Source organism: Rutidosis leptorrhynchoides, chromosome 3, assembly GCF_046630445.1.
Source record: "Rutidosis leptorrhynchoides isolate AG116_Rl617_1_P2 chromosome 3, CSIRO_AGI_Rlap_v1, whole genome shotgun sequence".
In the NCBI taxonomy this organism is placed as follows: domain Eukaryota; kingdom Viridiplantae; phylum Streptophyta; class Magnoliopsida; order Asterales; family Asteraceae; genus Rutidosis; species Rutidosis leptorrhynchoides.
In genome coordinates this window covers 635,113,679-635,137,404 of record NC_092335.1, presented here as the reverse complement: position 1 = coordinate 635,137,404, position 23,726 = coordinate 635,113,679, and the positions used below count along the sequence as shown (strand labels likewise).

Below are 23,726 nucleotides of genomic sequence, written 5' to 3'. Positions count from 1 at the left end.
AGTTCCCCGAACTCGTAGGATTTCATGCCCAAGAAAATGAACATGTGGAACAATTTTGGCTTCTTTGAAATCACGTATTAAACCATAAAAATTTTAAAATTCCCCAAAAATGACCTAAAACGTGATGTTTCACTCTCTTTAAAGTTCAAAATAACCGAACCTAAATTTAATAACCACGAGAATTCATACACCCACCCCACACTTGAGTTAAGTGATGTCCTCATTACGTTAAAATGAAAAATGAGTATGAATTTGAGAGGACATTAATATAAGATGAGTTATAATTCTCGAAAATAATATGAAATGAAATATACAAAACTTCACATGATCTCGAAAATAATATTTTTGTGTGTTTTAAGGGTTTTTCAACTTTTTAAGATTTTTAAAAGGTTCTCAAAACATCGTTTACAAACTCTACAACAAATCAAAATCCCGTAATTAGCCAGCTCTGGGATCGTAGGTTTCATCATCCGACAATTTTCTGGAACCTACTCCAATAACATCCACATCTGCCTTTGACATGAGCCATTCGTCGGCTTCTTTAGTAACCTGCACAAATTCAACAAGTTTCGCCTTTTCGATAGGCGATAAATTTGATACAAGCCGGTTACATAATTTATAGTTCCCTTTACTTCTAGCCTCATGAACTCTTTTGGACATTGATTAATATACGGGGCTGTTGGAAATTACAGGGCTGTTGGACATTACGAAACAGTTTATCAATCAATAAACAATGTGTAACCGGGACTGTTGGACATTACGAAATAGTTTCTCAATCAATAAACAATGTGTCAATAAACAAGTCATGCATTCTGGTTTTACATGTAGAAACAGTTTATTAATCAATAAACAATGAGTTAATAACATTTAACAAGATCGTTAACCTAAAGGTTTCAAAACAACATTTACATGTAACGACTAACGATGACTTAACGACTCAGTTAAAATGTATATACATGTAGTGTTTTAATATGTATTCTTACACTTTTAAAAGACTTCAAGACACTTATCAAAATACTTCTACTTAAAAAAAATGCTTACAATTACTTCCTCGTTCAGTTTCATCAACAATTCTACTCGTATGCACCCGTATTCATACTCGTACAATACACAGCTTTTAGATGTATGTACTATTGGTATATACACTCCAATGATTAGCTCTTAGCAGCCCATGTGAGTCACCTAACACATGTGGGAATCATCATTTGGCAACTAGCATGAAATATCTCATAAAATTACAAAAATATGAGTAATCATTCATGACTTATTTACATGTAAATAAAATTACACATCTCTTATATCTAATCCATATACCAACGACTAAAAACACCTACAAACATTTTCATTCTTCAATTTTCTTCATCTAATTGATCTCTCTCAAGTTCTATCTTCAAGTTCTAAGTGTTCTTCATAAATTCTATAAGTTCTAGTTTCATAAAATCAAGAATACTTCCAAGTTTGCTAGCTTACTTCCAATCTTGTAAAGTGATCATCCAACCTCAAGAAATCTTTCTTATTTACAGTAAGATATCTTTCTAATATAAGGTAATACTCATATTCAAACTTTGATTCAATTTCTATAACTATAACAATCTTATTTCGAGTGGAAATCTTACTTGAACTTGTTTTCGTGTCATCATTCTGCTTCAAGAACTTTCAATCCATCCAAGGATCCTTTGAAGCTAGATCTATTTATAATATCATTCGATTCATACATATAAAACTATCTTATTCGAAGATTTAAACTTGAAATCACTAGAACATAGTTTAGTTAATACTAAACTTGTTCGCAAACAAAAGTTAATCCTTCTAACTTGACTTTTAAAATCAACTAAACACATGTTCTATATCTATATGATATGCTAACTTAATGATTTAAAACCTGGAAACACGAAAAACAACGTAAAACCGGACATACGCCGTCGTAGTAACACCGCGGGCTGTTTTGGGTTTAATAATTAAAAACTTTGATAAACTTTGATTTAAAAGTTGTTCTTCTGGGAAAATGATTTTTCTTATGAATATGAAACTATATCCAAAAATCATGGTTAAACTCAAAGTGGAAGTATATTTTTCAAAATGGTCATCAAGACGTCGTTCTTTCGACTGAAATGACTACCTCTTACAAAAACGACTTGTAACTTATATTTCTGACTATAAACCTATACTTTTTCGGTTTAGATTCATAAAATAGAGTTTAATATGAAACCATAGCAATTTGATTCACTCAAAACGGATTTAAAACGAAGAAGTTATGGGTAAAACAAGATTGGATATTTTTTTGATTGTTGTAGCTACGGGAAATATTGTAACAATTCTATACAAATCATATCCTAGCTAACTTATATTGTATTATGCATGTATTCTAATATATTATGTAATCTTGGGATACCATAGACACGTATGCAAATGTTTTGACATATCATATCGACCCATCTATATATATTATTTGGAACAACCATAGGCACTCTATATGCAGTAATGTTGGAGTTAGCTATACAGGGTTGAGGTTGATTCCAAAAATATATATACTTTGAGTTGTGATCTAGCCTGAGACGTGTATACACTGGGTCATGGATTGGGTCAAGATAATATATATCAATATATTTCTGTACATCTAACTATGGACAACTAGTTGTAGGTTACTAACGAGGACAGCTGACTTAATAAACTTAAAACATTAAAACGTATTAAAAATGTTGTAATTATATTTTGAACATACTTTGATATATATGTACATATTTGTTATAGGTTCGTGAATCGACCAGTGGCCAAGTCTTACTTCCTGACGAAGTAAAAATCTGTGAAAGTGAGTTATAGTCCCACTTTTAAAATCTAATATTTTGGGATGAGAATACATGCAGTTTTATAAATATTTTACGAAATAGACACAAGTAAATGAAACTACATTATATGGGTGAATGATCGAAGCTGAATATGCCCATTTTGCTTGGTAGCCTAAGAATTAGTAAACCGATCTACTAATTGACGCGAATCCGAAAGATAGATCTATTGGGCCTAACGAACCCCATCCAAAGTACCGGATGCTTTAGTACTTCGAATTCATTTTTATCCGAATTCTATGGTATAGAACGCTGTAATAATAATTGGGCCATGAGAGACTTTTTTAAGTATTGCAAAGGAAAGGGCCTGCGATACTAGTTATCAGGTCAGAGAGAGGCCCGGCCCGTAAGCTAGCCCCCTTAAAAAGCCATTACTTAATAAGGATTTGTTATGCGCGATAGCTGGCCCGGCCTCTCTCTATCAGCAGGCCCTTTCTTTTGCAATACTTAAAAAAGTCTCTCATGGCCCTATTATTATTACAGCGTTCTCTACCATAGAATTCGGATAAAAACGAATTCGAAGTACTAAAGCATCTGGTACTTTGGATGGGGTTCGTTAGGCCCAATAGATCTATCTTTAGGATTCGCGTCAATTAGTAGATCGGTTTACTAATTCTTAGGCTACCAAGCAAAAGGGGCATATTTGGCTTCGATCATTCACCCATATAATGTAGTTTCATTTACTTGTGTCTATTTCGTAAAACATTTATAAAACTGCATGTATTCTCATCCCAAAATATTAGATTTTAAAAGTGGGACTATAACTCACTTTCACAGATTTTTACTTCGTCGGGAAGTAAGACTTGGCCACTGGTCGATTTACGAACCTATAACAAATATGTACATATATATCAAAGTATGTTCAAAATATAATTACAACATTTTTAATACGTTTTAATGTTTTAAGTTTATTAAGTCAGTTGTCCTCGTTAGTAACCTACAACTAGTTGTCCAAAGTTAGATGTACAGAAATAAATTGATATATATTATCTTGACCCAATCCACGACCCAGTGTATACACGTCTCAGGCTAGATCACAACTCAAAGTATATATATTTTTGGAATCAACCTCAACCCTGTATAGCTAACTCCAACATTACTGCATATAGAGTGTCTATGGTTGTTCCAAATAATATATATATATGGGTCGATATGATATGTCAAAACATTTGCATACGTGTCTATGGTATCCCAAGATTACATAATATATTAGAATGCATGTATAATACAATATAAGTTAGCTAGGATATGATTTGTATAGAATTGTTACAATATTTCCCGTAGCTACAACAATCAAAAAAATATCCAATCTTGTTTTACCCATAACTTCTTCGTTTTAAATCCGTTTTGAGTGAATCAAATTGCTATGGTTTCATATTGAACTCTATTTTATGAATCTAAACAGAAAAATTATAGGTTTTTAGTCGGAAATATAGGTTACAAATCGTTTTTGTAAGAGGTAGTCATTTCAGTCGAAAGAACGACGTCTTGATGACTATTTTGAAAAATATACTTCCATTTTGAGTTTAATCATGATTTTTGGATATAGTTTCATGTTCATAAGAAAAATCATTTTCCCATAAGAACAAATTTTAAATCAAAGTTTATCATAGTTTTTAATTATTAAAGCCAAAACAGCCCGCGGTGTTACTACGAAGGCGTATGTCCGGTTTTACGGTGTTTTTCGTGTTTCCAGGTTTTAAATCATTAAGTTAGCATATCATATAGATATAGAACATGTGTTTAGTTGATTTTAAAAGTCAAGTTAGAAGGATTAACTTTTGTTTGAGAACAAGTTTAGAATTAACTAAACTATGTTCTAGTGATTTCAAGTTTAAATCTTCGAATAAGATAGTTTTATATGTATGAATCGAATGATGTTATGAACATCATTACTACCTTAATTTTAGTAGGTAAACCTACTAAAAATGAGAAAAATATATCTAGCTTCAAAGGATCCTTGGATGGCTTGAAAGTTCTTGAAGCAGAATCATGACACGAAAACAAGTTCAAGTAAGATTTCCACTCGAAATAAGATTGTTATAGTTATAGAAATTGAATCAAAGTTTGAATATGAGTATTACATTGTATTAGAAAGATATCTTACTGTAAATAAGAAAGATTTCTTGAGGTTGGATGATCACTTTACAAGATTGGAAGTAAGCTAGCAAACTTAGAAGTATTCTTGATTTTATGAAACTAGAACTTATAGAATTTATGAAGAACACTTAGAACTTGAAGATAGAACTTGAGAGAGATTAATTAGATGAAGAAAATTGAAGAATGAATGTGTTTGTAGGTATTTTTGGTCATTGGTATATGGATTAGATATAAAGGATGTGTAATTTTGTTTACATGTAAATAAGTCATGAATGATTACTCATATTTTTATAATTTTATGAGATATTTCATGTTAGTTGCCAAATGATGGTTTCCACATGTGTTAGGTAACTCACATGGGCTACTAAGAGCTGATAATTGGAGTGTATATACCAATAGTACATACATCTAAAAGCTGTGTATTGTACGAGTACGAATACGGGTGCATACGAGTAGAATTGTTGATGAAACTGAATGAGGAAGTAATTGTAAGCATTTTTGTTAAGTAGAAGTATTTTGATAAGTGTCTTGAAGTCTTTTAAAAGTGTAAGAATACATATTAAAACACTACATGTATATACATTTTAACTGAGTCGTTAAGTCATCGTTAGTCGTTACATGTAAATGTTGTTTTGAAACCTTTAGGTTAACGATCTTGTTAAATGTTGTTAACTCATTAGTTATTATATCTAAAGAGATGTTAAATTATTACATTATCATGATATTATGATATATTAATATATCTTAGTATGATATATATACAGTTAAATGTTGTTACAACGATAATCGTTACATATATGTCTCGTTTCGAAATCATTAAGTTCGTAGTCTTGTTTTTACATATGTAGTTCATTGTTAATACACTTAATGACATGTTTACTTATCATTTATCATGATTAAACATAGTGTATCAATATCTTAATATGATTCATATGTATTTAGTAATACGTTGTTATAACGATAATCGTTGTATATATCGTTTCGAGTTTCTTAATTCAATAAACTCAATTTTATGTATATAACACTTTGTTAAAATACCTAATGAGATACTTACTTATCATAATATCATGTTAACTATATATATAATCATATATATGTCATCATAGTTTTTACAAGTTTTAACGTTCGTGAATCACCGGTCAACTGGGGTGGTCAATTGTCTATATGAAACCTATTTAAATTAATCAAGTCTTAACAAGTTTAATTGCTTAACATGTTGGAAACACTTAATCATATAAATAATAATTTCATTTAATATATATATAAACATGGAAAAATTCGGGTCACTACAGTACCTACCCGTTAAATAAATTTCGTCCCGAAATTTTAAGCAATTGGAGGTGTTGACGTATCTTCTGGAAATAAGTGCGGGTATTTCTTCTTCATCTGATCTTCTCGTTCCAAGGTGAACTCGGGTCCTCTACGAGCATTCCATCGAACCTTAATAATTGGTATCTTGTTTTGTTTAAGTCTTTTAACCTCACGATCCATTATTTCGACGGGTTCTTCGATGAATTGAAGTTTTTTGTTGATTTGGATTTCGTCTAACGGAATAGTGAGATCTTCTTTAGCAAAACATTTCTTCAAATTCGAGACGTGGAAAGTGTTATGTACAGCCGCGAGTTGTTGAGGTAACTCAAGTCGGTAAGCTACTGGTCCGAGGGATCAATAATCTTGAATGGTCCTATATACCTTGGATTTAATTTCCCTCGTTTACCAAATCGAACAGCGCCTTTCCAAGGTGCAACCTTAAGCATGACCATCTCTCCAATTTCAAATTCTATATCTTTTCTTTTAATGTCGGCGTAGCTCTTTTGTCGACTTTGGGCGGTTTTCAACCGTTGTTGAATTTGGATGATCTTCTCGGTAGTTTCTTGTATTATCTCCGGACCCGTAATCTGTCTATCCCCCACTTCACTCCAATAAATTGGAGACCTGCACTTTCTACCATAAAGTGTTTCAAACGGCGTCATCTCAATGCTTGAATGGTAGCTGTTGTTGTAGGAAAATTCTGCTAACGGTAGATGTCGATCCCAACTGTTTCCGAAATCAATAACACATGCTCGTAGCATGTCTTCAAGCGTTTGTATCGTCCTTTCGCTCTGCCCATCAGTTTATGGATGATAGGCAGTACTCATGTCTAGACGAGTTCCTAATGCTTGCTGTAATGTCTGCCAGAATCTTGAAATGAATCTGCCATCTCTATCAGAGATAATAGAGATTGGTATTCCATGTCTGGAGATGACTTCCTTCAAATACAGTCGTGCTAACTTCTCCATCTTGTCATCTTCTCTTATTGATAGGAAGTGTGCTGATTTGGTGAGACGATCAACTATTACCCAAATAGTATCAAAACTACTTGCGGTCCTGGGCAATTTAGTGATGAAATCCATGGTAATGTTTTCCCATTTCCATTCCGGGATTTCGGGTTATTGAAGTGGACCTGATGGTTTCTGATGCTCAGCATTGACCTTAGAACACGTCAAACATTCTCCTACGTATTTAGCAACATCGGCTTTCATACCCAACCACCAAAAATGTTTCTTGAGATCCTTGTACATCTTCCCCGTTCCAGGATGTATTGAGTATCTGGTTTTATGAGCTTCTCTAAGTACCATTTCTCTCATATCTCCAAATTTTGGTACCCAAATCCTTTCAGCCCTATACCGGGTTCTGTCTTCCCGAATATTAAGATGCTCCTCCGATCCTTTGGGTATTTCATCCTTTAAATTTTCCTCTTTTAAAACTCCTTGTTGCGCCTCCTTTATTTGAGTAGTAAGGTTAGTTTGAATCATTATATTCATAGCTTTTACTCGAATGGGTTCTCTGTCCTTTCTGCTCAAGGCGTCGGCTACCACATTTGCCTTCCCCGGGTGATAACGAATCTCAAAGTCGTAATCATTCAACAATTCAATCCATCTGCGCTGCCTCATGTTCAGTTGTTTCTGATTAAATATGTGTTGAAGACTTTTGTGGTCGGTATATATAATACTTTTGACCCCATATAAGTAGTGCCTCCAAGTCTTTAATGCAAAAACAACCGCACCTAATTCCAAATCATGCGTCGTATAATTCTGCTCGTGAATCTTCAATTGTCTAGACGCATAAGCAATTACTTTCGTTCGTTGCATTAATACACAACCGAGACCTTGCTTTGAGGTGTCACAATATATCACAAAATCATCATCCCCTTCAGGTAATGACAATATAGGTGCCGTAGTTAACTTTTTCTTCAACAATTGAAACGCTTTTTCTTGTTCATCATTCCATTCAAATTTCCTCCCTTTATGCGTTAATGCAGTCAAGGGTTTTGCTATTTTGGGAAAATCTTGGATGAATCTCCTGTAATAACCAGCTAGCCCTAAAAATTGGCGTATGTGTTTCGGAGTTTTCGGGGTTTTCCACTTTTCAACGGTTTCAATCTTTACTGGATCCACCTGAATACCTTCTTTGTTCACTATATGACCGAGGAATTGAACTTCTTCCAACCAAAATGCACACTTTGAAAACTTACCGTACAGTTTTTCTTTTCTCAGCAACTCTAGCACTTTTCTCAAATGTTCTTCATGCTCTTGATCATTCTTCGAGTAAATAAGTATGTCATCGATGAAAACAATGACAAACTTGTCAAGATATGGCCCACATACTCGGTTCATGAGGTCCATGAACACAGCTGGTGCGTTAGTCAATCCAAACGGCATAACCATAAACTCGTAATGACCGTAACGCGTCCTAAAAGCAGTCTTCGGAATGTCATCCTCTTTCACCCTCATTTGGTGATATCCAGAACGTAAATCAATCTTTGAATAAACCGATGAGCCTTGTAGCTGATCAAATAAGTCGTCGATTCTCGATAATGGGTAACGGTTCTTGATGGTAAGTTTGTTCAACTCTCTGTAGTCGATACACAACCTGAATGTACCATCTTTCTTCTTGACAAACAGAACAGGAGCTCCCCATGGTGATGTACTTGGTCGAATGAAACCACGCTCTAAAAGTTCCTGTAACTGACTTTGTAATTCTTTCATTTCCCTGGGTGCGAGTCTGTATGGAGCACGAGCTATTGGTGCAGCTCCTGGTACAAGGTCTATTTGAAATTCAACGGATCGATGTGGGGGTAATCCCGGTAATTCTTTCAGAAATACATCGGAAAATTCTTTTGCGACGGGAACATCACTGATCTTCTTTTCTTCAGGTTTAACTTCCTCGATGTGTGCTAGAATGACGTAACAACCTTTTCTTATTAGTTTTTACGCCTTCAAACTACTAATAAGATTTAACTTCGCGTTGTTCTTTTATCCGTACACCATTAAAGGTTTTCCTTTTTCACGCATAATGCGAATCGCATTTTTGTAACAAACGACCTCTGCTCTCACCTTTTTCAACCAATCCATGCCAATTATTACGTCAAAACTCCCTAACTCGACTGGTATTAAATCAATTTTAAACGTTTCATCCCCCAGTCTAATTTCTCTCTCCCGACATATATTATCTGCTGAAATTAATTTACCGTTTGCTAATTCGAGTAAAAATTTACTATCCAAAGGTGTCAATGGGCAACTTAATTTAGCACAAAATTCTCTACTCATATAGCTTCTATCCGCACCCGAATCAAATAAAACATAAGCAGATTTATCGTCAATAAGAAACGTACCCGTAACAAGCTCCGGGTCTTCCTGTGCTTCTGCCGCATTAAAATTGAAAACTCTTCCACGGCCCTACCTATTAGTATTCCCCTGATTCAGGCAATTTCTAATAATGTGGCCCGGTTTTTCACATTTATAACAAACAGTGTTGGTATTACTTGCTCCGACACTATTCATTTCGGCATTACTTGTTCCGACATTATTTGTTCCTTTAGTTCTGTTAAACTTTGGTCCGTAGACCTCACACTTTGTCGCGCTATGACCATTTCTTTTACACCTATTGCAAAATGTCGTGCAAAACCCCTGATGATTTTCTTCACACCTATGACATTGCTGTTTTTGGTTTTTGTTGCCGTTGTTGTTATTGAGGTTGTTGTTGGGATTGTTATTGTTGTTGAAACGGTTGTTGTAGTTGTTGTTGTTGTTGGGATGTTTGTTGTAGTTATTGTTAGGATTGCGGTTATTGTTGCGATTGTTGTTGCGGTTGTTGGGATAGTTGTTGCGATTGTGGTTGTAATTGTTGTTGTTGTTGTACTGGTGACTCTTGTCACCGTTTTCCTCCCACTTCCTCTTGAGTTGTTTCGTGTTGGCTTCTTCGGCCGCCTGCACTTTAATTCTTCCCTCAATCTGATTTATGAGTTTATGAGCCATTCGACTTGCCTTCTGTATAGAAGCGGGCTCGTGTGAACTCACATCTTCTTGAATCCTTACTGGTAACCTTTTTACAAACGCGTCGATCTTCTCTTCTTCATCTTCGAATGCTCCCGGACACAATAGGCACAATTCTGTGAATCCTCGTTCATATGTGGTAATGTCGAACCCTTGTGTTCGTAACTCTCTAAGTTCTGCCTTAAGTTTATTGACTTCGTTTCTAGGACGGTACTGCTCGTTCATCAATTGCTTGAATGCCGACCACGGTAGTGCGTAAGCCGCATTTTGTCCTACATGTTCAAGATAGGTATTCCACCACGTTAACGCAGTACCTGTGAAGGTATGCGTAGCGTACTTAACTTTGTCCTCTTCAGTACACTTACTTATGGCAAACACCGATTCGACTTTCTCGGTCCACCGTTTCAATCCAATTGGTCCTTCGGTTCCATCAATTTCCAAAGGTTTGCAGGCAGTGAATTCTTTGTAGAAACATCCTACATGATTTCTTGCACCGTTAGCTGCATTGCTAGATTCAGAGTTATTGTTGGTATGTAGCGCAGCTTGTACTGCGGCTATGTTTGCAGCAAGAAAGGTACGAAATTCCTCTTCGCTCATATTCATGGTGTGTCGAGTAGTCGGTGCCATTTCCTTCAAAATAGCCAACTAAATCGAGTTAATCATACATAATATTAAGAGTAGTCAATAGTATTTCGTAGCATAATATGAACTCATTTATAAAGGCTTTTTCTTCATATTAGCGTTTTATAAGTTTAAATTCGGGTACTACCTACCCGTTAAGTTCATACTTAGTAGCTAATATACAATTCAACTACTACAATTTATTATGAAAAACTGATTATAATAATATATCACATATAAATATTCTTCAAACTTATAACATCGCTATATTACATATAACATGAAATATAGTACACTTTAATACAGGACAGTTTTTGAAGATAAACCTAGTTAATATGCAAGTTGTTCAGCAAAGGAAATAAAGACACGTAATTCATAAGTCCAGAAACAAGTCATGCATTCTGGTTTTACTAAGACGACTTCCCATCCTTAGTCTTGTGGAAAATAACCGTTATGACCATTGGCTAGGCAGCATGTTGTAAATTCGTCAAAAGGACGAGGGTTTCGTAATGTCCAACAGCCCCGTAATTTCTAGCAAGTAAGGGGAACTATAAATCTATGTCCAACAGCCCCGTAATGTCCAACGGCCCCGTAACCGTTATGACCAGAACTATAAATGTTGTTAACTCATTGGACATTACGAAACAGTTTATTGATTGATAAACTGTTGGACTTACAACTGTTTCTACATGTAAATGTTGTTTTAAAACCTTTAGGTTAACGATCTTGTTAAATATTGTTAACTCATTCTAGCACACATCTAATGTCCAACAGCCCCACACTTAGGTGTTTTACCCTTATCTTTTTCAACCGGGGTATCTAAAGGATCACAATTAGTTTTAACAGTTACAACCGTTCCTAAATACCCCATAACCTTAGTGGGTAGGTTTCTACGTTTCTTTCTCATTAAGGTGACCGATTTGTCACCTTCTCTCAACGTAAGCTTACTCGCTTCGTCATCAACTAACATACGGGCGGTAAAAAGAAAAGGTCTCTCGAAAATGAGAGGGACATCGGTGTCCTCCTCCACATCCATAACCACAAAATCCGCCAAGAAATTCATATCACCAATTCGGACATGTACATCTTCCGCCATACCCACCGGGCGTTTCTTGGCTTGGTCATATAAACTTATGCTAATGGTAGTGGGTGCTAAGTCAGGCAAACCTGATCTTTTATACAAAGCTAGAGGCATAACATTTAAACTCGCCCCTGAATTTGCCAACCCATTATACATAACAGAGTCTTTAAGTAAGCAAGAAATTATAAATTCACCCGGATCAACCAATTTGGGTGGAAATATCGGATGTTCAACTTTCATTGGAACTGCCCGCGCAGCCTTAAGTTCTTGCTTTGCTTGAAATTTGCTTCATGCTCCGCTCTTCTCTTTTCCTTCCTAGCCTCTTTTCGCATTTCTTTTTGCATCTTGGAAGTACCTGAAAAAGAGCTATCAATACAAACATTATTAAGGATAGAAGGTCTCTCCACCACCACGTATTCAACCCCCTTTCTCAAGAAGGGAATCGGTGGTCTATACGATTTAATTACCGGCTTTTCATTCTTAACAACTGGTGGAACATCTTCAACCTGTTTTAATTTTAACATACTCTTCTCATCACCCGACTTCTCTCCCGACGAAGACACCATCACATGCAAATTTTCACCTCTCGAGTTGAACTTCGCATCACTAGGCAACTCACCCTATTTCTTGTTATTCATATTTCCCGCAAGACTACCTATTTGCCTTTCTAAATTATGTATAGCGGCTTGTTGATTGCGAAACATTTGATCATTCTTCTCATTGGTTTGAGTAACAGTAGTGACAAGCTGAGTTTGAGACACCACAAGCTTTTCTAACATAGATTCAAGATTCGACTCTTTCTCTTCAACTTGGGGCTTTTGGAAATACCCCGGAGCTTGCTGTTGAAAACCTCCACTAGAACTGGGTTGAAACCTCGAACCCTGATTACCTTGAGGATTGTAAGGATTATTGAAATTTTTGTTAAATTGAGCTCGTCCCTGAATTGAGCTCGTCCCTGAAACTGATTGTTGTTCTGTTGACTAATAAAATTGATCTCTTCATTCTGGTTCATAGTCAACCCCGCATCGCAATCTTTACCTAAATGTAATCCCCCACAATATTCACAACCAACCTTCATACCGTGAATATCCTTATCCATTTTCTCTAGATGCCTACCAAATTTATCTAACTTAGCATTTATAGACCCATAATCATCATACGCACCAGTGGTTTCGGTTCTCTTAACTGAAGCTGAACGGGATGACTCATGATCTTGATGCCATTCGTGAGTGTAGGCAGCTTGCTTTTCAATAATTTCTAACGCCTCTTCTTCTGTCTTATCCATTACCGTACCTCCTGCTGCTTGATCAATACTCTGGTGAGTCGGTATGTCACAACCCTTATAGAAAATCTGGACCTTTTGTAAATCATTCAACCCGTGTTGCGGACACGAACGTAACATATTAGAATAACGGTCCCAAGCATCAAATAATGTCTCACTGCTCTTTTGTCTGAACTGTGAAATTTCAGCTTGAAGTCTAGGAGCTCGAGACGCAGGGAAAAACTTTGATAAAAACTTATCTACCAACCCATCCCAAGAGGTAAACGTACCCTCTGGTTGATTATCTAACCACCTCTTAGCTTCGCCCTTAAGAGTCCAGGGAAAAAGCCTTGTCATGATCGAAGTATCATTAACCTGATTCAGCTTGAATAAGTTGCAAACATCGTTGAAAACACGAAGATGCTCGTTAGCATCCTCACTATCCTTGCCATGAAATTGGCAATCAGTAGCTATCAAACTCAGAATTGGACCGGTGATTTGGAAAGGCTGAGTAATGTTTGGTTGAGTAATCGAATTGCCTTGGCCAGCTCAGGTGGCCTTCAACTTTTGTGCTATAGTCTGTGGACGAGGTGATTCTTCAGCCATCTCTTTAGTCTCGAAATTATCTAATGAAACGTAAGTGCCTTCCTCTTCGTTGATTTCAGGTGGTGTATTGGGCACCACAGTCTCAGAACTACTACCCAAATGAATTATATTATCACTCGAAGAAGCTGATGAATCCAATGTAGGCTGTTGCTCTTGACTTAACGCTCTAAAAAACTCTCTTTCGGGTTCATCAAATGGTTGAAGAATCAAAGAATTTGAAGAACGCGTATGTGGCATGCACTACCTGTTATCTTGCAAAACACAAACGATCAAACGATTAAACGCACCGACTCAACAAAAATAATCCAAAAACAAAAATAATCTAAAATAGTTAAACTTAACTAAGAACAATTAGAAAACAAACTTAATTTTCAACACAACTGTCCCCGGCAGCGGCGCCAAAAACTTGATGTGTAAAATCGCGTTTGTAATTTATAATTGGAAATATCTGTTTAGAGATTACTACACACTAACGGGCAGTGTACCCGATCGTGCAATAGTATAAATTTGGTAAATCCGTGATTGTTTCAAGGACAGTTTAAACGTGAAAATTAAGATTGTAACTAACGAAAATAAACTAAATAATCTAAGAAAATTTAAAGTACTAGATAGTTTGGTTTATGGCTATTTAACGATTAGCCGAATCAAGAGTAACTTTAAAAGTAAAGACAATATTTTTGGTGTTTTATGTTAATAAAATGTTTTTAAATAGATGTGATATCGATAAGATGAAAATATGTTCACCTAGACTTTCTTCACAAATGTTGGATGTTTCTAGATTACGCCCTGATCAATTGCCAAATGCTTGCAAATTAACTAATCGGTTCACCAAGAATTCCCTTGAGTAAACACTTCAAACTAGATTACACGACACAGAATTCCCTGTAGCCTAAGACCTCTAATCTGTGATTAATCAAATTGACTGACTGATAGACCCAAACTGTGACCTAGGGTTCCCTATGATCAATAATCGCGCCAACTCTCGTTGCACACAATCTATCCCTGCTTCAACTAATTATTTCCTATGATTCAATACCGTCTCCGGTTAAATGCACAAGTATCTAAAACAGTTTAATCAATTTACTTAATATGATAGACTCCAAAAAACGTCACTAAATTGGACAACCAAATTAATCAATCAACTAAACGCGTAGAACTTAATGAACAATTGCAATAGACTCCAATGAAATCTCTTTCTATTAGACAACCACAATTATCAATCAATTCAAGAATAAGTATCAACAAGAATAATAAAGTGTTCAAGCTATCAATCATCAAATAAATAATAATCAATCATAAAAATACATCCAACAATGTATTTAGTCTGGATGAACATAAAGAAATTAGCCAACAACCATGTTAAAAGATAAAATCAAAATCAATTGGGAATTCATAAGTTTGAGGGAAGAATCAACCAAGGATGATGATGAATCTTCAATGTTTGTGGGATTACAACGCGTTAATGGATCGATTGGATGAGATTGGTGACCTTGGAATTCCCCAAAAATCACCTTTTTCGTCCTTCAAGCTCTGAAAATCGGCTGCCAAAAAGATATATCAATTAGGGTTGAAAATCAGCTTTTATACCCAAAAAGTCACCAGGACGCGCGGTGCGGCGCGGCGCTCCGCTAAACGGTGCGGCGCTCCATAACAAAGGAAATATCTTTTTCTTTTTATTTTTCTCTCAGCTTGGAAATGCTATTATACGGAGCGGAGCGCCGATGGAGCGGGGCGCCAAATATTTGAGCGGAGCGCCGAATAGCTAACTCTTTGCTTTTCACTTTTCCTTCAACTCGAACGCGTCATAACTCTAATAATTCCCTCGAAAAACCTTCAAATGCGTGATAATTAACTTCTCAGCTCCAAAACCATAATCTACAAAATAATCATGAATATCAACTAAAACCGTATCCAAATGGACTGAAAATGACGGACATTGCCATGATAAATATATAAGAAATGTGCAATATCAATATGTGTAACATTTCATAATTAAATCAAGATACTTATATTATGATTAGTAATTCATTATTAATTAATTGTACTTATGATATGATTAATATTTAATTAATTAATTAAATACTTATGTTATATCTATTATATCATTTAAACTTATTTTAACTTTATAATTCGATTTAATTCAATTAAACTTATGATATGACATGATTATACAAATATTATTTTAAATAATATTATAACTTATATTATTAATATAAATTACAATGTTGACTAAGTTTGAACAAGGTTGACTTTTGAGTTGACTTCCGGTTGACTTTGACTTTCAGTTGACTTTTATAATTAAGGAAACTTCCCAAAGATAAAAACTTTCTAAAAATAGAAACTTTCTAAAAATAGAAACTTTCCTAAAATAGAAACTTTCCAAAAATAGAAACTTTCCAAAAATGGGAACTTGCTAAAAATAGAAACTTTCTAAAAATAGAAAGTATATATTATACGCTGTCCTGCTCATACCGAATCATACTGAGTGATTTTCTATGCTTTACTAAAACAAGTACTATGGTTATCATATAAAGACTTGACCTAAGTTAGTTATTTATATCGACCTACTTTATTTATAGGTCGGCGTTGTGGTCATTCTTGATCACTTTACCTTTTGCTGTTTGCATTTCTGTGTCGTTGCTTCATTTGCTTTAAGGTGAGTTATAGTCCCATTTTTTATACTATTTTAAAGTATTTTTGGAATGTGATTACATGCATTTATGTTTTACAGTTAGACACAAGTGGCAATTAAATTTAAATTATTCATTATGAGTTGAACAAAAATATTCCCTAGCCTGGTAACTGTAATCACTGATTTCTACTGGTGAACGCGAATTCTATGGATAGATCTATCGGGCTTGACAGCCCCGTTTTGAGCTAGTCGCGCTAGCAATTTATAATCGGAATGTATTAATACTTCGTTATTATTTGAAGATACATCTGTTCAGTGTATATTGTGTTTGGTAAGGGTATGGAAATGGTTAAGTGGTTACCAGGTAAATCATGGATTAATGGAATAATATTTTATGTTTTCTAACATTTGAAATCTTGTGGTCTAAAGTTTATACGTTTATTTAAACCTATAATTCACTCAACATTTTTGTTGACAGTTTACTCGCATGTTTTCACAGGTACTTGATTATTTGCGCTTCCGCTGTGTTAGAGAGTCTGCATGCATTTTGGTAGATTTTGTTAAACATTAAACTTTGCATTCTCTTTTTGGTTTGTTAAACAGTGGGTGTTGGTTGACATTGTTTTGGTTAACTTTGGATATTTTAATAAGTTGGGTTTGTTTAGAACTACTTATTTTGATAAATTTCCTTTTTGGGAAATTATTTTGAATAAAGAATGCAATGTTGCTTAATAAATTCATTTAGAGTTCGATCAAGCTATGGGACCAAGTGACGGAGCCGTTAAGGGTACTTGATGGGCCATCACACTAACAGTAACCATTTTAACAACAGGAGAGAAGGTTTCATCAAAATCTAGACCTTCTCTTTGATTATAATCTTTGGCAACTAATCTAGCCTTGTATCTATCTATTTCACCAGAAGGCTTATATTTGATTCTATAAACCCACTTTGATCCTATAGGTTTTCTATCACAAGGCAAATCAGTAATAATCCAAGTATTATTTCTAAGAAGGGCTTCAATTTCCTCATTCATATCATTAACCCAATTCTTATCCTTTGATGCCTCTTGGTATGACTTAGGTTCTTGACTTTTATTTAAACAAGTGATAAAACAGAAATTTTCAGAACTAAGTTTAGAATATGTTAAGTAATTTTTAAGACCATACTTTACCTTATTATCAAGTACATAATCATTTAATCTTTTTGGTAAAGTTGTTCTTCTGCTTGTTCTTCTTAAATTTTCAGCATTTATATTAACAGTATCTTCTAATGTATCATCTACATTAGAAGTGCCCTCAGGGACAGCATTATGTCCACCAGATGTTCCTTCATAGGAAGTTGCATGTATGCCATCACTGGTTGACTCAGAAAAGTCAACTGGAGTAACATGTCTGCCATCATCCTTTGGACTGTGTCTCCCTTCATCATTGGGACTTATAGGATCCATTTGGTTTAAAACAGTTGACTTATCTATATTAGACTCATGAATAATTTCAGAATCATTTTCAAACATTGTAAAATCAAAGTAATTTAAATGATTTACACTATTTTCATCAAGGTTCACTTTGTAAACAGACTCAGTTTTGAAAGGATAAACATGCTCATAAAACTTAACATCTCTTGAAAAAAAATAAAGAATTTATTTTCTAAATCAAACAGTTTATATCCTTTTTGAGAAGTAGAATAACCTACAAAGACACATTTAAGAGACCTTGAAGAAAATTTATCAGTTTGATTTAAAACAGTAGCAAAACAAAGACAACCAAAGGATCTTAAATGGGAGAAATTAGGACAAGAACCATAAATCAACTCATAGGGACACTTTCCAGATAAGACAGAGGATGGAAGCCTGTTAATCAAATAAGTAGCAGTTAAGATACACTCGGATCAAAGATACAAAGGAATTCCCCCCTGAAACATAAGGGACCTAGCAATATTTAGAAGGTGCCTATGTTTTCTTTCAGCAATCCCATTCTGCTGAGGTGTGTAAGCACAAGATGTCTGATGTACAATACCTTTAGTTCTAGTAACATTTTCATTTTTTTGTTAACAAATTCAGTTCCATTATCAGTTCTTATAGTTTTAATTTTGACATTAAATTGATTGAATAAAAGATTGTAAAGACTTTCAATATGATCAAACACATTATCTTTGGTTTTTAAAAGATAAGTCCAAACAGCTCTAGAAAAATCATCCACAACAGTTAAGAAATACCTAAAACCTTCCTCACTTTTGACTTTATATGGACCCCAGACATCTAAATGCATCAACTACCCAACACCTTTTGTTTTATGTTCACTTAATGGAAAAGGTTCTCTGGTTTGTTTAGCTTTATGACATATATCACAAGGTTCATTAAAATCAGTATTATTTAAGTTAAGGTGTGTTTTAAGTCTATTTAACACTTGACTAGCAGGATGACCAAGTCTATTATGCCAAATACTGGTTTTAAACTTAGAATTATTTGAAACATTATACATGATAGTCTTACCATTAACACATTCATCAAAAAAATAAAGACCATCACTTTCACTACCAGCCCCCATCAATCTTTTTTGAAGCAAATCCTGAATATAGCATTTATTAATGTTAAAGCTCACAACTAAATTACTATCTTTTATTAATTTGTTAACAGATAACAGGCTAACACAGTACTGAGGAATAACCAGAACATCATACAGCTTAATATTATTGGAAACTTCTAAATTTCCCATTTGAAAAATCTTGGCATCAGTACCATTAGGATGATTAACAGATAAATTTAAATCAGATACATTAACAACATTGCTTAAATTTTGAGAAGAAGAAACCATACGTTGGTTTGCACCAGAATCAATTATCCACCCTTTAGAAGCCATATTATTGTTTTTTAAACTATTAGCACAAAAGAATTCACCAAAATTTGTGTTAAAGAAAACATTATTATTTGTGAAATTACCTGACATGTTAACATCCAGGTGGTTTAAAGAAGGTTTCTTATTTACCAAGCTAAGCAACTTCATAATTTGATCACTGGTTAACTGAACAAAAGAGCCAGAACTACCATTTTTATCAGTAGCACAGTTATTACTATTAAATCTAGGTGACCCTTGATTAAAAGGTTTTTTAATATATCCAGGTGGATAACCAATAAGTTCATAACACCTATCAACAGTATGACCTAGCATATTGCAGTTAGTACACTTTAAAGGTGGATTTCTGTATTTCTTCTTGTTATTGTAACCACTATTATTGTTGCTAGTATTGCTGGTTTTACTCACAAAGGCAGATGATTGATTTTTAACAGAGTTATTAGAGTGTAACCTATGAGACTCATCTCTAGAAATAATAGAGAAAGCAGTTTTAACATTAGGAACATGATCAGATGTAAAAATTTGATTCCTAATTGGCACATACACATCATCTAGACCCATTAAGAACTGCATGAGTTTCAAAAATTGATTATGTTCTTGAAAAGATTTATTAGCAGACACTATTATCATCAATTTTAATCATGTCATCAAACTATCTCCACATAGCATTCAACTTATGATAATAATCAGACAAAGGTTGGCCAGCTTGACTACAAAAAATAATATTTTGATATAAATTAAAAGTAACAGAAGCATCAATCTTATCATAGGTTTCTTTTAACTCGGTCCAAACAGATTCAGCAGTCTTAGAGAAAATTTGTCCATTATAAACATCTTCAGATAATGACATTAATATCCAAGTAAGCACAACAGAATTACATCTATCCCATTGACCAAGAAGAACATCATCATCTTCATATTCAAACCTAGCACAAGAACCATCAATAAATCCTAGCTTATTTTTAGTTTGTAATGCAAGTTTCAAAGCACAGGACCACACATTATAATTTCCAGTTCCTTTCAATTTATGTGTAATTAATGGTGCACCAGAAGTGTCACTAGGATGTAAATATAAAGGATTATTAAATTCAAGTTTGCTAATCTTGGTTGGACCAACAGTAGAATCACTATCAGACATAATGAAACACAGATAAAAACAAATAACAAGAAATCAAAGAGAATAACAAGAATAACAGTAAATCACAAAAGCAATTATCAAAGAGAAAACAAAAAAAAAACACATAAAATGTAACAAATCCACAGTTCAGACACCTGTAAAGATAAGAAACAAACCCCACTGGACTGGTTACTAACCAGGCAACCTGTAGAGATGATTTACAAGAAAAAATAGGTAAAGATCAATCTACGCTTGATCAGGTTTTCATAGATCTCAAGGATCTAGATCAAGAGTTGGGCGTAGAGATCAGGTTAGGGTAAAAGAAAGCTCAAATAAACACGAGACTCCCCTTTGAAGACAAATCTGCAGCGGAAGAACAAGAAGATCAAAACAAACAAACCCTAATTTATCAAACTAGGGTTTCTCACCAGAAATCTTCTAATCAACAGCAAATCGACCTAAAATAGAATCCACAAGTCGTTGTCGTACCCAAACACAGTAGAAACAGTAATACCTTTAACCGATCTTGAAAGAAACAATCGAAGAAAAGAAACCCTAATTTTTCAAATCTGAAAAATTAGAATCAATTGAACACCAAATCGAACGATATCAAGCCTTGCCGCTCTGATACCATGAACAGAATCAAGAAACTAAATCCACCAACCACAGGAGATGAAAAATCTCCTATCTCAGAAGTTAAAAATAAGTACCAAAAACAATACAAGATTCTTACAACGATTCACACACAATCAATCTCACAGTAATCTCTCTCAAGCTATCAAAAAGATAACTATGAATACAAATAATGAAAAATATGAAACCTTAGAATGAATTTCACACAGTTACAGAGATGAAAGAATTAATCAGAGAATGAGAAAATAAATTAGATAACTTAAATAATAACTTAATTTCTTTTCTGTTCCCTCAAGTTCCAAAATAGATGTTAAGCAACAAAGTCTTCTTTTTAATACTTTGACCACCAAACTATCTTTCAGAAAATGACTGCAAGGACCTGCAATTATTCTTAACCCAGAAATAAGAAGAAATACAAAAAAAAAAAAAAAAAAAAACATATGATCTTACATGTTTAGATTATGAATATGTATATAAATTTAACAATATAAAAAAGTTTTAGAAAAGTTTTCATATGTTTTAAAATTTAAGGTTCAAATTGTATTATAAACAAATTAAATAATGCAAAAAGAGAGGTTTAGACCTACTTTAACGCGTACGTGCTTGGAGTGTGCTGGCCAACACGCCTTTCAACACGCCGTAGCGTGGCGTGTTGGACCATATTTTTGATCGCGTGCATCAAGCTAACACGAGAGAAGTAGGTGAGTGTTGAACATTTGTGGCGACGTAGAGATATACAAACCATCAAAAACTAATGGATATATGCATATATTAATTAAAAAAATTTAATTTTCTCTATATATATACAATATACAAACACAATTTCAAACACACTCTCATTCAGTTTCCAATTTCAATTTCTACTATATCAACTATCACATTTTAATTAAAATGGATGCCTATTTAAAGATCGTCGACGATGATTCTTCGGACGATGAAATGTTATTAAGTGTTATGCGTTCGTGCGCCGAAGAGCTAGACTGAGAAGCTGATGAGGGCCCAAGTCAGCGACCTCGACGAGCCTGAATCTATATCCCTAGGGATCGCGAAGGTGCGACTGTACGTCTGCACAGAGACTATTTTGCTAAACAACCTACGTTTCCCGATCACAAATTTAAAAGATGTTATCGGATGAGTCCGTAATTATTCGAGCGTATCATAGCAGGTATACGCGACTGCACTATTAATCCTTTACCCGCACACTTTGCATATTTTAGGCACGCATACGACGCCATTGGTCGTCAAAGTTTTAATATATATCAAAAGTGCACATCTGCATTACGCCAGTTGGCGTGTGGTATGGGGGGTGATATGTGGGACGAATATTTGCATATGAGTGAGCTAACCTCATTAAACTGTTTAGACAACTTTTGTTTGTGTGTTACTGATTTGTACCAACAAGAATATCTAGGTAAACTAACTGCACGTGATATTCAACGAATATACGAAAGGCACGAAACAAAGCATGGTTTTAGGGGGATGCTTGGGAGCATCGATTGTATGCATTGGGAATGAAAAAATTGTCTCGTTGCATGGCAAGGTCAATACACAAGTGGGCATAAAAAAACCATCTCTTATTCTCGAAGCTGTAGCTTCATATGATATGTGGATATGGCACGCATATTTTGGTGTTGCAGGTTCCAACAATGACATCAATGTGTTAAACCGTTCCCCGTTGTTTGATTCTCTTAAGAACGGTTCCGCTCCACCTTCACCATTTACAGTAAATGGTCATGACTACACACATGGTTATTATCTCGCCGACGGTATTTATCCGGATTGGGCTACACTTATCAAAGCATACCAATCCCCAACCGATGAGCCATCAACAAAGTTTACACGTTTTCAAGAAAGTGCACGAAAAGATGTCGAGCGAACATTTGGTGTCCTTCAAGGAAGATTCAATATATTACATGTGCTTGGACGAGCTTGGAGAGCTAAAAAATTGCACCGCATATTATATTGTTGTGTTCTATTGCACAATATGATCCAAGAGGATAATGGTTTTGCTATAACGTCACTCGACGAAGAGTATCTAAATGAGCCAGAAAACCGACCCGTTTTTGTTAGGAATCGAAATACTACTCGAGCTGCACGAGAAAAGGAAATTCGCGACAAAGATGTGCATAATGCACTTCGTGCGGACTTAACCGCGCATATTTGGAATCTTCCATCAAACTACCGTCGTACCATTTAAGTAATGTTTAGTTATTGTAATGATTGTTTTAATTATTGTATTGTAATTTTCTATTTTTAGGACCTTTTTTAGGATTGTAATCGTATTTTTAATATTAATTTTAGTGTGTTTTATTAAATTAATTTGTTATTATAATTACAAAATAATAATATAAACTAATTAAACAAAATAAATTAAATGCAAGAAAAATGAAAAAGAAATAAAAAATACCCCAACACGTCACTCAGCACGCCACCTATTACCCAACAGTCTGGCAGCACGCTCATCAAGCACCCCACTCCACCCAGCAACACGCCATCATCCCCTTCATGTGACGACCCGAAAATTTCTGACCAAATTTAAACTTAATCTTATTATGATTCCGACACGATAAGCAAAGTCTGTAATGTTGAGTCTTAACGATTTTGAACTATTTCATATATTCAATTGACCTTCGACTGTTCTCGACGATTCACGAACAATTAATT

The 23,726-nt window shown here is 34.6% G+C and overlaps 3 protein-coding genes across 3 annotated transcripts; 1 reads left to right on the top strand and 2 right to left on the bottom strand.

The window, feature by feature from the left end:
• Positions 1-686: 686 nt before the first annotated feature.
• Positions 687-12,200, bottom strand: LOC139902380 (uncharacterized). The gene is made up of 2 exons (XM_071885013.1): positions 11,675-12,200; positions 687-694 (listed from the first exon to the last, which is right to left on the bottom strand). Exons 1-2 carry the CDS (start codon positions 12,198-12,200, stop codon positions 687-689), a joined length of 534 nt encoding a protein of 177 aa, XP_071741114.1.
• A 380-nt stretch (positions 12,201-12,580) lies between these two features.
• Positions 12,581-21,723, bottom strand: LOC139902379 (uncharacterized). The gene is made up of 11 exons (XM_071885012.1): positions 21,650-21,723; positions 20,944-20,998; positions 20,627-20,634; positions 20,061-20,439; positions 18,952-19,879; positions 18,476-18,717; positions 18,358-18,371; positions 18,172-18,309; positions 17,251-18,079; positions 13,401-13,596; positions 12,581-12,915 (listed from the first exon to the last, which is right to left on the bottom strand). Exons 1-11 carry the CDS (start codon positions 21,721-21,723, stop codon positions 12,581-12,583), a joined length of 3,198 nt encoding a protein of 1,065 aa, XP_071741113.1.
• Positions 21,724-22,527: 804 nt separating this feature from the next.
• LOC139902378 (protein ALP1-like) lies at positions 22,528-23,259 on the top strand. Its single transcript, XM_071885011.1, has one exon. The coding sequence runs from the start codon at positions 22,528-22,530 to the stop codon at positions 23,257-23,259; it is 732 nt and encodes a 243-aa protein (XP_071741112.1).
• Positions 23,260-23,726: the final 467 nt, after the last annotated feature.

Excerpts from the sequence above, each read along its gene's own strand:
- LOC139902379 (XM_071885012.1), bottom strand. The coding sequence starts at position 21,723 with ATGGTCCAACACGCCACGCTACGGCGTGTTGAAAGGCGTGTTGGCCAG. Across the intron at positions 18,080-18,171 it reads ACTGATAAATTTTCTTCAAG|AGATGTTAAGTTTTATGAGC; the intron begins GTCTCTTAAATG and ends TTTTTTTTCAAG. Across the intron at positions 13,597-17,250 it reads TTAGTGTGATGGCCCATCAA|GTTAATGATACTTCGATCAT; the intron begins GTACCCTTAACG and ends AAGCTGAATCAG.
- LOC139902380 (XM_071885013.1), bottom strand. The coding sequence starts at position 12,200 with ATGAAAGTTGAACATCCGATATTTCCACCCAAATTGGTTGATCCGGGT.
- LOC139902378 (XM_071885011.1), top strand. The coding sequence starts at position 22,528 with ATGGTTTTAGGGGGATGCTTGGGAGCATCGATTGTATGCATTGGGAAT.